This window comes from Nerophis lumbriciformis, linkage group LG13 (genome assembly GCF_033978685.3).
Source record: "Nerophis lumbriciformis linkage group LG13, RoL_Nlum_v2.1, whole genome shotgun sequence".
Lineage (NCBI taxonomy): Eukaryota > Metazoa > Chordata > Actinopteri > Syngnathiformes > Syngnathidae > Nerophis > Nerophis lumbriciformis.
This window is the reverse complement of record NC_084560.2, coordinates 23,864,388-23,879,605: the sequence shown is the minus strand read 5'-3', so window position 1 is coordinate 23,879,605 and position 15,218 is coordinate 23,864,388. Positions and strand designations below refer to the sequence as shown.

Sequence of the window (15,218 nt, the reverse complement as noted above, 5' to 3'; positions counted from 1 at the left end):
AAAGTTACTGAATCGATTTTAAACTAACAGAATGGTTTTGGATCGTATCGTTCTAAAAAAATAATATTGTCCTTGAATTGTATGGGCAACCACTGAACACTAAATCGAATCGAATCGTTGTCAAAACAAATCCTAGTATTTTCATTAATTTGGTATATTTGTATAATGACACACATTCTGATTCATTGAATATTGTATTAAGAAGAAAATACAAGTAGTAACATACCATTTTCATTTGTATTCAAAAAGTGCAGCCCTTTAATAAAGATATCTGTGAAACCCACAATTCCACTCTGCGTGTTTGGATTAGCGGCTGTCTCATTTGACCTTGATAAGACATGATATGCATTTCGCCCCATCGCAATCCATTAATAAAAGTTGCCATTAAACAACTATTGCACCCATGTTATTGTTATTCTATTCAGAGAATACATTTGACTTCTAATGCCATATATAGTTTGGTATTTCGTTAATTACATGCTAGTATGTATGTGTCAATGTAGGATTCGGTGATTAATTTGCAGTTACCATGAAATAATCACGATGATTCCAAATAATATCAAATAATGATAATACATTTTTTCAATGGATTTATTGCTGTTCCCTTGGTAACAAGAAGGAAACCCTTTGCCCTTCTAGCCTCACGGCATAGGTTTGGACTCAACCACTTGGTTGTGATAGAGGGGTGTTGCTAGATGAAAACAAATAAAGCCGTTCAATGTGTTAATATTTTGGCTACAATTAATACATACGGTCATTTTAAAACATTAATATTGTACTATACCTAATTTAAAATCTTTAAGGTGGATTATACGTTGTTTAAGTGTCGTATATTTTCCACACACCCCCCTCCGTGTGACATCACATTGAAGACCGTACAGTAAGCTGTCAATAGCTTGTTGCTCAAATCAGTGTAATGTCACAAAGTAATAGCTGTTGGGAATGACTTCCGGTAGCCTTATAAAGCATTAAGCCGACATTTATTACAACCACTCGGGCTTGTCGAGCGGTCATTTCGGCCCAAATCGTACTCGCCGTGTCCGTGTGTCCGAGTAGTCCGTATTCACCCCTCCTGCGGCGGGCAGCAGCAGCTCCATCCACGGCGATGAGGTAAGCAACTTCCGGAGCTAGCAGTTAGCATGTTGCTAACTGCTCACATACAGACGCAGCTTGCTAAAGCGCCTCGGGAGGTTAATATTAAAATGCTATTTTCACAACACGCCCAATGTTAAACAATATCCAACTATAAAGAGGGCAGTGACGTTAAAATGATGACTTGCTTGCTGTCTTCGCCGACGTTATCTTATATAAAATGAAACGTCGTTGATACGTCTCGAAAACTGACATTATTCTCAAATCAGTCGTGAGTTGGCTTCTTTTTCGAGAATGTTCCATGTGTAATCATTGTCTAAGTCTTACCTATGAAGCAGTAACTGTTTTCATCGAGGTTAAATTGTGCCCACGTTAATGAGTTGTACATTAACCGTTCTGGCCTTGCAGTTTATTAGTTAAGCAAACGTCTAATTATTCAAAAATAATCATCCTGATTAGGTTTAAGTGTACGTTTTAGGATGGCACGCTAATGCAGCGTAACCTGTTGATATAAATGAATACTATATGCATAAATGTGTCATAACGTACGTGAATGTGCAGTCTTCCTGAGAGCTGATAAAGGAAATGCCTTATATGGTCATGACAATAATGCTAACATGAAGTCAACCCCTGGTGTATTTATTCTGCTATTGACATTTAGACGTATGAAGTGTACATTGAACACACTTATTGTCACACACACTTGCAAAGGATGTACATGCATACATACACACACACACACACACACACACACATATATATATATATATATATATATACACACACACACATATGTATATGTATATATATATATATATATATATATATATATATATATATATATATATATATATATATATATGTATACTATATTGCCAAAAGTATTTGGCCACCTGCCTTGACTCACATATGAACTTGAAGTGCCATCCCACTCCTACACCATAGGGTTCAATATGATGTCGGTCCACCTTTTGCAGCTATTATTACAGTTTCAACTCTAATGCGAAGGCTGTCCACAAGGTTGTGGAGTGTGTTTATAGGAATTTTCGACCATTCTTCCAAAAGCGCATTGGTGATGTTGGTCGAGAAGGCCTGGCTCTCAGTCTTCGTTCTAATTCACCCCAAAGGTGTTCTATCAGGTTCAGGTCAGGACTCTGTGCAGGCCAGTCAAGTTCATCCGCACAAGACTCTGTCATCCATGTCTTTATGGACCTTGCTTTGTGCACAGTCATGTTGGAAGAGGAAGGGGCCCGCTCCAAACTGTTCCCACAAGGTTGGGAGCATGGAATTGTCCAAAATGTTTTGGTATCCTGGAGCATTCAAAGTTCCTTTCACTGGAACTAAGGGGCCAAGTCCAAATCCTGAAAAACAACCCCACACCATAATCCCTCCTCCACCAAATTTCACACTCTGCACAATGCAGTCCGAAATGTAGCGTTCTCCTGGCAACCTCCAAACCCAGACTCATCCATCAGATTGCCAGATGGAAAAGTGTGATTCATCAGTCCAGAGAAGGCGTCTCCACTGCTCTAAAGTCCAGTGGCGACGTGCTTCACACCACTGCATCCGACGCTTTGCATTGGACTTGGTGATGTATGGCTTAGATGCAGCTGTCGGCCATGGAAACCCATTCCATGAAGCTCTCTGCGTACTGTACGTGGGCTCATTGGAAGGTCACATGACTGTGCAGAAAGTCGGCGACCTCTTTGCACTATGCGCTTCAGCATCCGCTGACCCTTCTCAGTCAGTTTATGTGGCCTACCACTTGGTGGCTGAGTTGCTGTTGTTCCCAAACTCTTCCATTTTTCTAATAATAAAGCCGACAGTTGACTTTGGAATATTTAGGAGTGAGGAAATTTCACGACTGGATTTGTTGCACAGGTGGTATCCTATGACAGTTTCACACTGGAAATCACTGAGCTCCTGAGAGCAGCCCATTCTTTCACGTTTGTAGAAACCGTCTCCATGCCTAAGTGCTTGATTTTATACACCTGTGGCCGGCCCAAGTGATTAGGACACCTGATTCTGATCATTTGGATAGGTGTCCGAATACTTTTGGCAATGTTATGTATATTCTTTTAAATATGTTACACTTATGCATTCTTAATTTCCGGCAGCAAGGCATCCCATCCTCCGTCCTGCAAATATATTTTATTGAATTTTACAGTTAAAATCACATTTGACAATCATACTTTGTTCACTCAGACCCTTCATACATGCACACATCCACTCATCCACACTCACGTGCACACTTGAGGAGAGAGGTGCACATGGGCTTTAACAACTCAAGGTTTACAGTATAGACATTATTAGGAAAAAGTACCCAGATATTGTATATATCCATCCATCTTTCACTGGCTCAGGATCAGCATACGATCCAGACCATAGCAAGATGGATGAATATTCCTCGGCATCAAGGATCCTCAGGAAGTGATTACTTGATCACCTCCCGGGGACCTCTCCACCGTTCACACTTAAAAAAGAAGAGTAAAATCAGATTTTCGTGGCTTGATCAGATGCAAAAAAACACACAAAAAAGCAAGTAAGCCATGACAAAACCATATCAAAAGTGACACAAAAAAGCAATGGTAGTGTGGGAACGATACAAAAAATAATAACAATAATAAAAGAGGAATACAACTGCCAAAAAGATACGACAATTCTTTTTTTCCTTCCTCTCCTTCCCTTCTTCTATCCGTCCTCCCTTCTGAAGGAAGTTTTATTCCAGCCAGCAGTGTTTTGCTGCAAGCTGTTTATCCGGCTTTCACTCTTGACTGTGTATTCTGTTCTCCTTTCCCATTGGCCAATTCCACACTGGGAGGGTCTTCCAGGCAGGAAGGGGGGGAAGGCTGGGAATGTTGCAGCCTGGACTTCATGGGACGCTCTGGTTTCACTGTTGTTGAGGAGAAATTGTCCAGAGTACAGATACTTTAGGTAAAGAGATGGATCAGCTTTGACCGTGCGTATCTTTTAAAGTTTTGTTTTTTCCTCAATCCTCATGTTGTGGACATTTGGAAGTGCTGCCTTTAAGTGAGAGCACTAAGGTAGGTTGGCTGGACTCATTTCCTGACTTATGTGCCCAAAGGAATGTTCTCTTGTGTGCGATGGGATTTCACGATGCCATGCGACCGTAAGGTCTTAGTCCACGATCAGCCAAATCTTAAGCCTTATTCAGTCTTGATGTTAGTTACGCCCTATTTTCCACTGGAGTAACTTCTTACAATACACTTAAAATACCACAAATACATGTTTTCCAGTGGAACTGTCAACTTCCTGTGTGTGTCAAGACAAAGTGTAGAGGACTGTGCATCCTGTCCCGTGTTTGACTAAGACACATAGTGTTTAAATGCTGTCTTAACCTAAAGTAAACCTTCTTGACACGCTACTGTAAAAGGTGTCTAATTGTGGCACACCCAGTCACAATTACTGGGACATTTTTGCCTTTTATTTCAAGTCCTACTACTCACAAATCCCATACAACGGTTGTTGCCTGTGGTTCTCATAAAGTAGCCAATGGCTTTTCTTTACTCAACTGCAGAAATTTCCAGGTGTTTATTAGGGGTAAAGATTCAATTAAGGAGAACGACAAATACATTTTTAAAAGAATCTACGAGTTATATAAATGATTGTTGCATTTTGTTGAATTTTCTGCCAATGTTGGGATTAGTGATTAGTCTTAATTAGGGATGGATACCCAATTGGTTACTTCTTTTAGTCCTGACCGAATTTTGCTGGTAGGCTACTACTGATTACCGATTTGCATAAAATCAAACAATACCATATTTTAATAACTTTTGTGCCACGTGACATCACGGCACCGGCTCAAGTATTTGGCGGACAAACAGGCGTATTCGTAGCGAATTGCCTCTAGGTAATGATACAATCTTCCATGCCAACAAAGCAAGCATGCTCAAAAGTAAGGCTCCACTTTTCAAAACGCAATGGCTCGAGATTTTACATGATTTCAACACCTCCAAAGTTGGTAATGAAAACTACAACTAAGATTCACATTAGAATCAAACAGCTAGTGTGTAATAAGTACAAAACTCAGGGCCTGATCTCGGCACTAAACCTTGTGTGCAAACTAGAGCTGGGTGATTATATGATTGTGATCGTTGATCGCGATTAAATTGAGTTTGATCACGGTGAATTGCTCTTACCATATTTCCTCGATCAAACATGGCAGAAAAGTCTGTTAGAAATAGTAAACAGTAGGGAAGCAACGATGCTTGGTATTATCCTGCACGGAACAATCCACCTTTATTGACTGTGATCCCGTGTGTGTGATCTTTACTTTCACTATCTGCTGCAGCTCACCAGTAATCCTGCCCCAAATGTGGACTGGCAGGCACTTAGAGAACGTCTATGTGACTGTATTGGTCTCGACTGGGAGAATCAACGCACTAGTGTTGTATGGTATACCGGTATTAGTATAGTATCGCGATACTAAGGAATCATATTCGGTACTATACCGCCCCGCACCCCAGTCATCGTCACGTCGTGTCATTGATGGTTTACGAGCAGACGAGCATGTTCGGTAGTGCACAATCACGGAGTACTTACAAACAGAAACAGTGTGTAGAAAGAAAAGGAAGAACGGACGCATTTTGGCTTGAAAACTAACGATAAAGGTGAAGTTATAACACTAAAACGCCCACCGGAAGAGGTGCTTTAAGACATGGTTAGCTAGCTAGCGGCTAAAGTCCAGCCCCAGTTGGCAATGTTGTAGCTACTTCTAAATCACTAATCCTCACCTCCATGGCGACAAATAAAGTACGTTTCTTACAAGTATCATCCCTGCAGGACGAGGAATAGCTAAACATGCTTCACTACACACCGTAGCTCACCGGCGTCAACATGTAAACAAACACCATTGGTGGATCTACACCTAACATCCACTGTAATGATATCAAGTACAGGCGTGTATCTAGTCGATACTACTATGATTCTTTTTTCTTTTTTTTTTTAATTTATGTTATGTTTATAAACTCAGGAAATATGTCCCTGCACACATGAGGACTTTGAATATGACCAATGTATGATCCTGTAACGACTTGGTATCGGATTGATACCCAAATTTGGAGCCTTTGTTTGTTTACTTAATACTAAAAGACAAGTTATCTAGTATGTTCACTATTTTATTTAAGGACAAACTTGCTATAAGAAACATATGTTTAATGTACCGTAAGATTTTTTGTTAAAATGAAGCCAATATTGCAATTTTTTTGTGGTCCCCTTTATTTAGAAAAGTATCGAAAAGTATCGAAATAATTTTGGTACCGGTACCAAAATATTGGTATCGGGACAACACTACAACACACCCACTAATTAAATCAGAAAAGGCATTTTTATATCTAAATATTTTTTAATCAGACTTTTTGTTTATGGGTCTGCAAAGATTCCACTCCTCTAATATAACGTGCGCTAAAAAAACATGTGCTAGTTGTTGGAGTAACAAACACAATAGTACCGGTATACAAAAACGCTTTGTGTTCTTATTGTTTGTTTGTGGATAAAAAAAAACTTTTGTGCCTGAAATAATCATGAAACTGGTTTTATTTGTTGGTACACATAATTTTACATTACCTCAAATTCAAACTGCACTTTAAACAAACTGTATTTTCATTCAATATAAGATACAGAATTTGAGTTTTAAAAACTCCACAATCTGGGTCACCGCTTGTTGTTTGCCAAAACACTGGTGAGAAGCACTGATGCATACAAGTAATCAAAGAATACAAATAATAATTTCTCATTTGAAAGTGTTGTTTAGTAAATGATAACTTGAAATGCAAGTCTTATAGTATTCCCAACACCAATTATATGTTGTTTACTGCCGAATGTTTGTGATGACAAGCAAAAAAAGATAAATAACTGAGAGGAAAAAGAGTTGTTCTTTTTACCCCCACAAAATGTACCTAAAAAGAAGCAAAACCATGGCCCTAAAACCAGTTGTGATATTAATAGAGATCGGATGATATGAAAAAATGAATTGTGATCTTTTTTTTTTCTTGCCACATCACCCAGCCCTAGTGCAAACTATAAAATTGTGTGTAAAATTAGTGGGTGTGTTGCGTGTGATCTACTAAGACTGCGTGTACAATTGGTAACAACTGCAAACATGGTGCAGACCGCCTTATTTAAATGAAGTGTTTGCATGTCCTACCTGCTGTCAACATGGAGACACTCCTTACTGCACGTTCATGTTATCATGCTCCTACCTTTGTCTAGGCATTTTAGAAGCAGTCCTGCATAAGGCTGAAACGACGCGTCGACGTAGTCGACGTCATCGGTTACGTAAATACGTCGATGCCGTTTTTGTGCGTCGGCGCGTTGCATATTTACGTCACTCTACTTTACTGTCATGGCGGAGCGCAAAGCAGACGATGCGAGCGAGGGGAAAAAAGCACGCCAAAAGTCGTCAAAAGTGTGGGAGTATTTCAATAAACGGCCTAATAATGTTGTTGTATGCACACTGTGTCGAGCGGAAATGGCCTATCGTAGCAGCACAACGGCTATGAACGAACATTTGAAAAGAAAACCCCCGACAGCGTTCTTGCCATCACCATCAACAAGTCAATCGTCCGCGTGCGTATACGTTGTCATTATTACACAAAAACATGAATGTGTCATTTGTAGCTGCGTTGTAAATTCATAAACTAAAGCACCGTTTCGCTCTGAGAGGCGCGTTTGGCGTGCCTGTTCAGTGTTTACAAAGACGCGCTCCTCTTTAACGCTGTGGAGAGGCGGCGGCGAGCGAGCGGCGAGGCGGGGCGCGCCGGGAGCGACGCCGCAATCGTGCCCAGGTGCGCGATCCGCGCAGTTGGAAGAGAAAAGACTTTGTGTAAAATTAAAAGATTGTAAACCTGGCAAAGCCGTCTGGCGTTCAGTCTGTCGGTCCTGAAAGAACCCCACGGCACAAGACGTGTCACAAACGCTAACGTTAATTAGTTGTGCAAATACCTTTTACAACATTAACAGTTACATATACTATGTACAAACGAACAATTAACTTTCACTTTAATCATACTATCATTGTTGTGTTATTAAGCAAAATAAGCAATACTTTTACTTTTGTTGAAATGTTTACACTGTACACTTTTTTGTATTGGATGTTTAGCTTTATTTTTGCACATTTTAGCAAATAAGCAATACTTTTACTTTTGTTGAAATGTTTACACTTGTTACAGAATATTTCCGTTTTGCACTTTTTTGTATTGGATGTTTATCTTTATTTTTGCACATTTTAAAGCAAAATAAGCAATACTTTTACTTTTGAAATGCTTATACTATTCCAGAATATTAAGATTTGCACTGGATGTTTACTTTTATATTTGCACATTAAAAAGCAAATAAGCTACTTTTAATTTTGTTAAATGTTAAAAGTTTTAAATGTTTACATTGTTACAGAATATTTTGTCATGTTGTTGTCAATGTTGACTGAGTGGCCATACTTTTTTTTTTGTAAATAAAAGCCATGCCTTTTGAAAAAACTGGCCTACATTTATTTTTTCCTCTTCATTTTAAATAAAAAAAAAAATCGGTAAAAGGAAAAATAATCTATAGATTAATCGAAAAAATAATCTATAGATTAACCGATTAATCGAAAAAAATAATCTATAGATTAATCGATAGAAAAATAATCGTTAGCTGCAGCCCTAGTCCTGCAGTCCATCTACAATGGAACCCTGTTTTTTTAGTGCGCCAAAGGTGCACGCTCGCATTTAGTGCTGCGAGCGTGCACTCCAGACGTAATACATGGATTTTGCAAAAAGCTTTTTTCATACAGTATGTATTAAAAAAACAAAACAATGTCATTTCAAAAAATGCCAGCATACACAAAAATGCATACATTTTTTCTTTTTTTAATCAGCCCCTTAAGTCATCCATCAGCTATAAAATTAGAAAATGATATTGCTGAATAGGCAGTATGTCTAATACTTTTTTATTTTTGACAGTCCATATATGTTGACAAGCTTATGTAGGACAGAGCACAAAGCCATTTCTGCGCAACTGCCAGTTTGCACGTCCCTTCTAGACATACTAAATACGGATGCAAAACAGCGGCCGCAGAACAGTTTCAGCTATGATGAATCACACTTTGTGTGCTAAATAATTGTATTTGCATTTTGTCCTTCCAGTATGATGGGCGTTCTGATAATTCGCATACAATATATGTATATTCAATCTTCTATGTAGAAAGAATATTTTTCTATTTTATTTATGTTATGTAATTCTGTGCTACTTAAACAGTTTCTTTTCTGTGCTGTTAATACCCATCTTGACTAACTCGGTTAATACAAGTGCCGCTGACTGTTTACAGTACAGTTATCATTCACTTAAATGTCAGTAAATTTCGCTCAAAAATGAAGATCTTTATATAAATATTTTCACCGGAAAATATATCGAGATATATATCGAATATCGAGTTTAAGTAAAAATATATCGAAATGTACTTTTTCGTCCATATTGCCCAGCCCTAATGTCAACTATGGCTGCCTTGTTTTTGTGGCTCTATACAAAGCATTTAATGCTAAATTGTTAAAATAGTCATTTATTTTAAATGAAAGTAAGCTACACTATACAGAAAATGCATATTGTTTTCGGCCCTGTCATTTTCTCCTCCAGCAAGGCCACTCAATTCTTGTCAGTAGATCTCTATGATTTGGTCACTGATGAAATATTAAGCAGTTTTACACGTTCTCTTTAAACCCTATTTTAAATGTCAGTTTTACAGATGCCGTGTCTGCTTCTGCTCTGCAGGCAGTAATAGTTCATTCAAGCAACTTAGCTTAATCAACCCAGTTTATTAGACAAGTGTTTGTTTGAGGCAATACATTTTTTTTTTGCTTAAACAGACAACAGATCCATCAGTTATTTGATGTCAACATTTATTCCAACATGCCAGCTATATGGGGCTATTGGAGGAGCCTAATTAAATCTATTTTGTTTGTGTGAAACATGCATACTGTACATATTGCATATTATGTTGTTCGTACGTGTGGAGATTTGTAACGGTTAGCTGTTGTAATGAATTTGTACATATCTTGCTTTCTCTACCCTTTATTATATACTTTATAAAAGCACTGTGTGTGTGCCTGAGGACAAAGAGTGTAACAGTTACGCTCAAACTACCAACATGTGATCACAATGGGGCTGTTGTAAAGATAATTACAAATATTGACTAAATCTTAGAGCTGGGTTTTTATTGTGCTTTCAGACACAATCAATTATGTCGACACATCTCTGTATATGTGCCACTCTAAATTACTCGGCAATTTGTTGATAATATTGTGAAGTACAAAATTATTTGCTTTTAATTTTGTTCAAAGAGCCCAGTGTAATGTTTTACAAAGTGTTGTTGGTTCTGAAAAAAAACAACCTTACATTTACTGTCAAAAGTCAAATTTCCTGGTCAATATTTGATTTAAAGTGTATTTTTATTAGGAGTCTATTCTTTGTTGTAGGTGGAATTGCGGTGTCAAGAGATAGTCATTGACATCATTAATTCTACCTCATTTTCTTCGAATTACCTTCCGCCTGTCTGACTAAACACACCAATAAGCTTGTTAATCGATGTATATTACAACTTTTTTGTTATAGTACGTGGGACAATGCACATTAATGGACATATAAAATATTATTGTGCCAGATTATAGCCAAAGGCTAATTTTTCATGCTAATTTTTTTGCTGTTTTTATCTGCCACACGTAGAAAGCCGGTCCATGAAAATAATACATACATTAAACCGTTCCCTGGTGGAAAAAAGATTGGGGAACTCTGGACTACAGGATCCATTCTAAATGTTCTATATTTATAGTTTTGTTTTGAGAATGTTCCAGATTGTTTGACGTTCTTTACAATTGTGCTATAGGATCAGGGATATGAATACTGTATGTTTATAACACTAATCATTATCTATAGCCTGTTGCACGTTCTTGTGTCATTTTTGTAGCCAGAAAATAACTCTTTATTTGTATCCAGCTGTATTTGCTTGATGAAGATCAATGGGCAAGTAATCATGTTTTTTTATGTCTTTTAGCTCACCAACCTAAAGTGCCTTTGAGAAGAAGTTGGTTGCTGCATATGGAAACCCCATTTTATTCTTGGGGCCAGCGAAAAGATCACAGCTTACCTTGGGGCCGCTTTTCTGCACACCATCAAAGTTAAGTAATGGTCTGAAAAAGCAAGCAACCTTGCAGAGTTTCCAAAGAAAAGCCAATGACTGGTGGTGTCTGACTGATGGGTCATCTCCACCTCAGTGACCCTCCATCTGATCCTTCCGCTCCAGCTAATGGAGCACTCATCAGCTTGTTTTAGGAGAGGACTTTGAGCACACATCCAAATCCTGTGATCTGCCTTCTGCTTTCGGCATACCGAGATTGTCTTATAATAATAAAAAGCAGTTTATGATCGACATTGACATGGCGTCGCTGAACCTTGCATCGGGAAGAGACACAAAATGGCTCACCCTGGAGGTGTGTCGACAGTTTCAGCGGGGAAATTGTTCACGCAGCGATGAGGAGTGCAAATTTGCTCACCCGCCAAAGAGCTGCCAAGTGGAAAACGGGAGGGTCATCGCCTGCTTTGACTCGCTAAAGGTAAGAAGATCACGTTGTTAAGTTTCAAATGGTTATGATTTGGCTGGTTGTCAGAATTGGGCCCTGTAGCCATGCTTTCCAAGATGTTTTGCTTTGTGCGCTAATGGCATCTGCTTGCCATGTGATCCTGCAATGAGCATCCCATGACTGTCATAAGCAGCAAACATCCACCACTGACCTCCCTCTGGATGTATTGTTAGCAACACTGCTCCTGAGGTCACAACTATTAAGACACCTAAAAGCCTTTATGTATTGATCTCATATGCCCTCTAAACGTACATTGTGGTGGCAACCTTCATAAGGGACATTTTGTAAAAATTCCACACTCAAATCCACAAATAGATACAGGGTTTCCCCCCAGATTGCCATTATACCTGTGGCGTTGGGGGCGTGGCTAGGAGCATAATCAATATGACCGTGTCATATAATTTGCACAAACACCGATGATGCATATATTTTCTTTAAAAAGGCAAAGAAAAAGTTATACATAGATTTAAAAACATATCTGTTATTATTTATTAGCATATACACTGCAGTACAGGCCTAAAGTTTGGACACACCTTCTCATTCAATGTGCTTTCTTTATTTTCATGAGAATTTACAATGTAGACAAGACAATATAACATACATCATAAAGGTGGACGCATGTGAAAAAGTGCAATATATTTATCTGTACAGTAATCTATTTATTTATTTATATATATTTATATATATGTATTTATATTATATATTATTTATATTTATATACGTATATATATTTTTTTATATATGCAACTTATTGCGTTTTTATCCTGCACTACCATGAGCTTATGTAACGAAATTTCGTTCTTATCTGTGCTGTAAAATTGTATTCAAATTTGAATGACAATGAAAAGGAAGTCTAAGTCTAAGTCTAGATTGTCACTGAAGGCATCAAAACTATGAAGGAATGCATGTGGAGTTATGTACTTAACAAAAAAGGTGAAATAACTGAAAACATGTTTTATATTATAGTTTCTTCAAAATAGCCACCCTTTGCTCTGATTACCGTACTTTTTTGCACACTTTTGGCATTCTCTCGATGAGTTTCAAGAGGTAGTCACCTGAAATGGTTTTCACTTCACAGGTGTGCTTAAAACTCATTGAGAGAATGCAAAGATTATTATTATTCTACCTTAGACGTAGCAAGTAGTATTTCCTAAATGATAATGTAATTGTAACGTTTTATGCTGACAAACATTGTTTTTATTTCAACCTTGTTGGTTTACAGCAGTAATCAGAGCAAAGGGTAGCTATTTGGAAAAAAATAGAATATAAAACGTGTTTTCAGTTATTTCACCTTTTTCGTTAAGTACATAACTCCACGTGTGTTCATTCATAGTTTAAATGCCTTCAGTGACAATCTACAATGTAAATAGCCATGAAAATAAAGAAAATGCATTGAATGAGGAGGTGCGTCCAAACTTTTGGTTTTGTACTCTATAAACGTTCCTATATCGTGTTGCTCCATTTTTCAATTGTCGCTGCTTAAATTAAATTAAATTAAATCCTCAACAAAGTACAAAGTACTTTGTTGAGAATTTTTCAAGACTTTTTAAATCTTTTTAGTGACTTGTGCTTTATTGAAAACGACTTACAACAAGTCTAGCATTTTTTCTGTTGTTATTAGAGTCTGTACTTGTGTTTAGAGACTCTTTACTGCTGTCGCTCCATGCCTGCGACCAACAGCGAGGGCTGCAGCGAGCCTGACGTCACACTTGCTTGGCGCCTTTGCTCCAGTCTTCCTCTCTTTAAAAGCCGCCATTGTCCTCCTAATATTTGCACATTGCACATTTTGTGTATCTCTGATATATTAAAGTACGTCTGCAATGAAGACATGCGGCCTCCGCTCCAGACGTGACATGGGTTTGATTCTCGGCAACAGCAGCTCTCGAATGTGTTTATATCTGTAAACATTACGCTTAATAATTCATTCTGTATTTATTAATTTTTAACGAGCCACCAGAAACCAATAGCTGGAAGATGGAGAAGTTTTGTCAAGAAAAAACAGAATCACTTAAAACAAAACAAAACAAAAAAACATTAACTAACTCTCCTCTGTTCTGTACATCATTGTCCAGGTTACATTATATTGCCATCCTCCTCTTTATGCCATTTCCTCAAGGTGACAGTAAAAGCATTATGCAACAGAACAGGCCCTATCATATGAATCTACCATTTTGGCAAAATACAAACACACAATAAATATATAATACGTACAATATATTTATTATACTGTTGATTTAACTAGCAAAACCATTTGGTCAAACATTCATTGTGATCTCTTGTTATTTCCAAGAGCCATAACAGATGCAACAATTGAATGCATCACACTTTATGTGGTTAAGATGTAGCTGCTCGTAATTATACATTTGACCAGCAGCTGGTGGCTTGTGCCGAAGCATGTATTGACGCTTCGAGAAATTCTTGAACCAATTGGCTCAAGTGGTTCAATGGTTGACAACAGCAAAATAAATACTAAAAACAGAACAACAAACACTACAGACTGTTTAACGCCAACAATGATCCAATAACTAACTAAGCTGAGAGAGAGCGTTAAATAGTTCTCAGGTGCTCATGAGCAGAAGGTGAAAAACAATTTCTAATCACCCACTGGTGAGGATGAGAGTGCCCAGAAACAGAGCTGAAGCTATAGCAGGACAATACATACGGAACAGGAAGTGGAGATAAAATAAGAGTGCAAAACAGGAAGTGAACCAAAAACTGTAAAAGCACCCACAAAACAAAACAAGGAATGACCTAACATACGTAACAGGTCATACCAATTATCAGATCAGTCATACTAGAAATATGCAAAACTTGGATAGAGGTGTGCTGTCTATCATTCACAATCCTTATGTAAGACAAGAACACATGCTTGGCTTTTTTTATGCATTCATAATTGTAAATAAATAGCTAACAATTAAGTCAACAGATCATCCTATTGCGCCCACTATACCCTCTCTAAAAACATCCAGAAACCGCCAACAATACTCAATTATCAAATATTAGAATTATTTCCTACTATTGGCTCTTCAAATCTTTTTGTTTTTGCCCTTAAACCCCTTCTGTGTCCAGGAAAAACAAATATTAGTGTTATTAGTTATAAATAATACCATTAATATACAATAATATTTACATATTTTCTTACAGTACATCATCAGAATCACAATCAGCCTTAACACAAGAAATTTGACTTGGTAGACTGTGCTCTCTTTGTTCAATGCCGTTTCAATTGCTGCTTACTTTAAAATGTAACACAGGCTACACTTTATTCTGCCCTCCCTAAATGTTGCAATTTAGTTTGCCAAATATGTCAACACTCCTTTGAATTACCGTAGATGTGAAAAAATAACTTTAGGTGTTTTGTTGATATTCTTCACAATGAAGCCACTGTAAAACTAACCACACTAAAGAAAGTACATTATATACTATATACACATGCAGCTGAGATAGGCTCCAGCACCCCCGCTACCCCGAACAGGACAAGCGGTAGAAAATGGATGG

At 37.8% G+C, this 15,218-nt stretch overlaps 1 protein-coding gene across 9 annotated transcripts in view; it reads left to right on the top strand.

Annotated features, from left to right (window-relative positions):
* The first annotated feature begins 871 nt into the window (after positions 1 to 871).
* LOC133613720 (muscleblind-like protein 2a) overlaps positions 872 to 15,218 on the top strand; it is a 35,864-nt gene continuing 21,517 nt past the window's right edge. For 8 of the 9 annotated variants that reach the window (XM_061971461.1, XM_061971462.1, XM_061971459.1 and 5 more), the window contains exons 1-2: positions 872 to 1,110; positions 11,135 to 11,693. In XM_061971461.1, the coding sequence (XP_061827445.1) occupies positions 11,502 to 11,693 (192 nt within the window). In that variant the 5' untranslated portion in view covers positions 872 to 1,110; positions 11,135 to 11,501. Of the gene's footprint in view, positions 1,111 to 2,140; positions 4,137 to 11,134; positions 11,694 to 15,218 lie in introns of those variants that run through there. The other variant, XM_061971455.1, reaches the window with a different exon arrangement.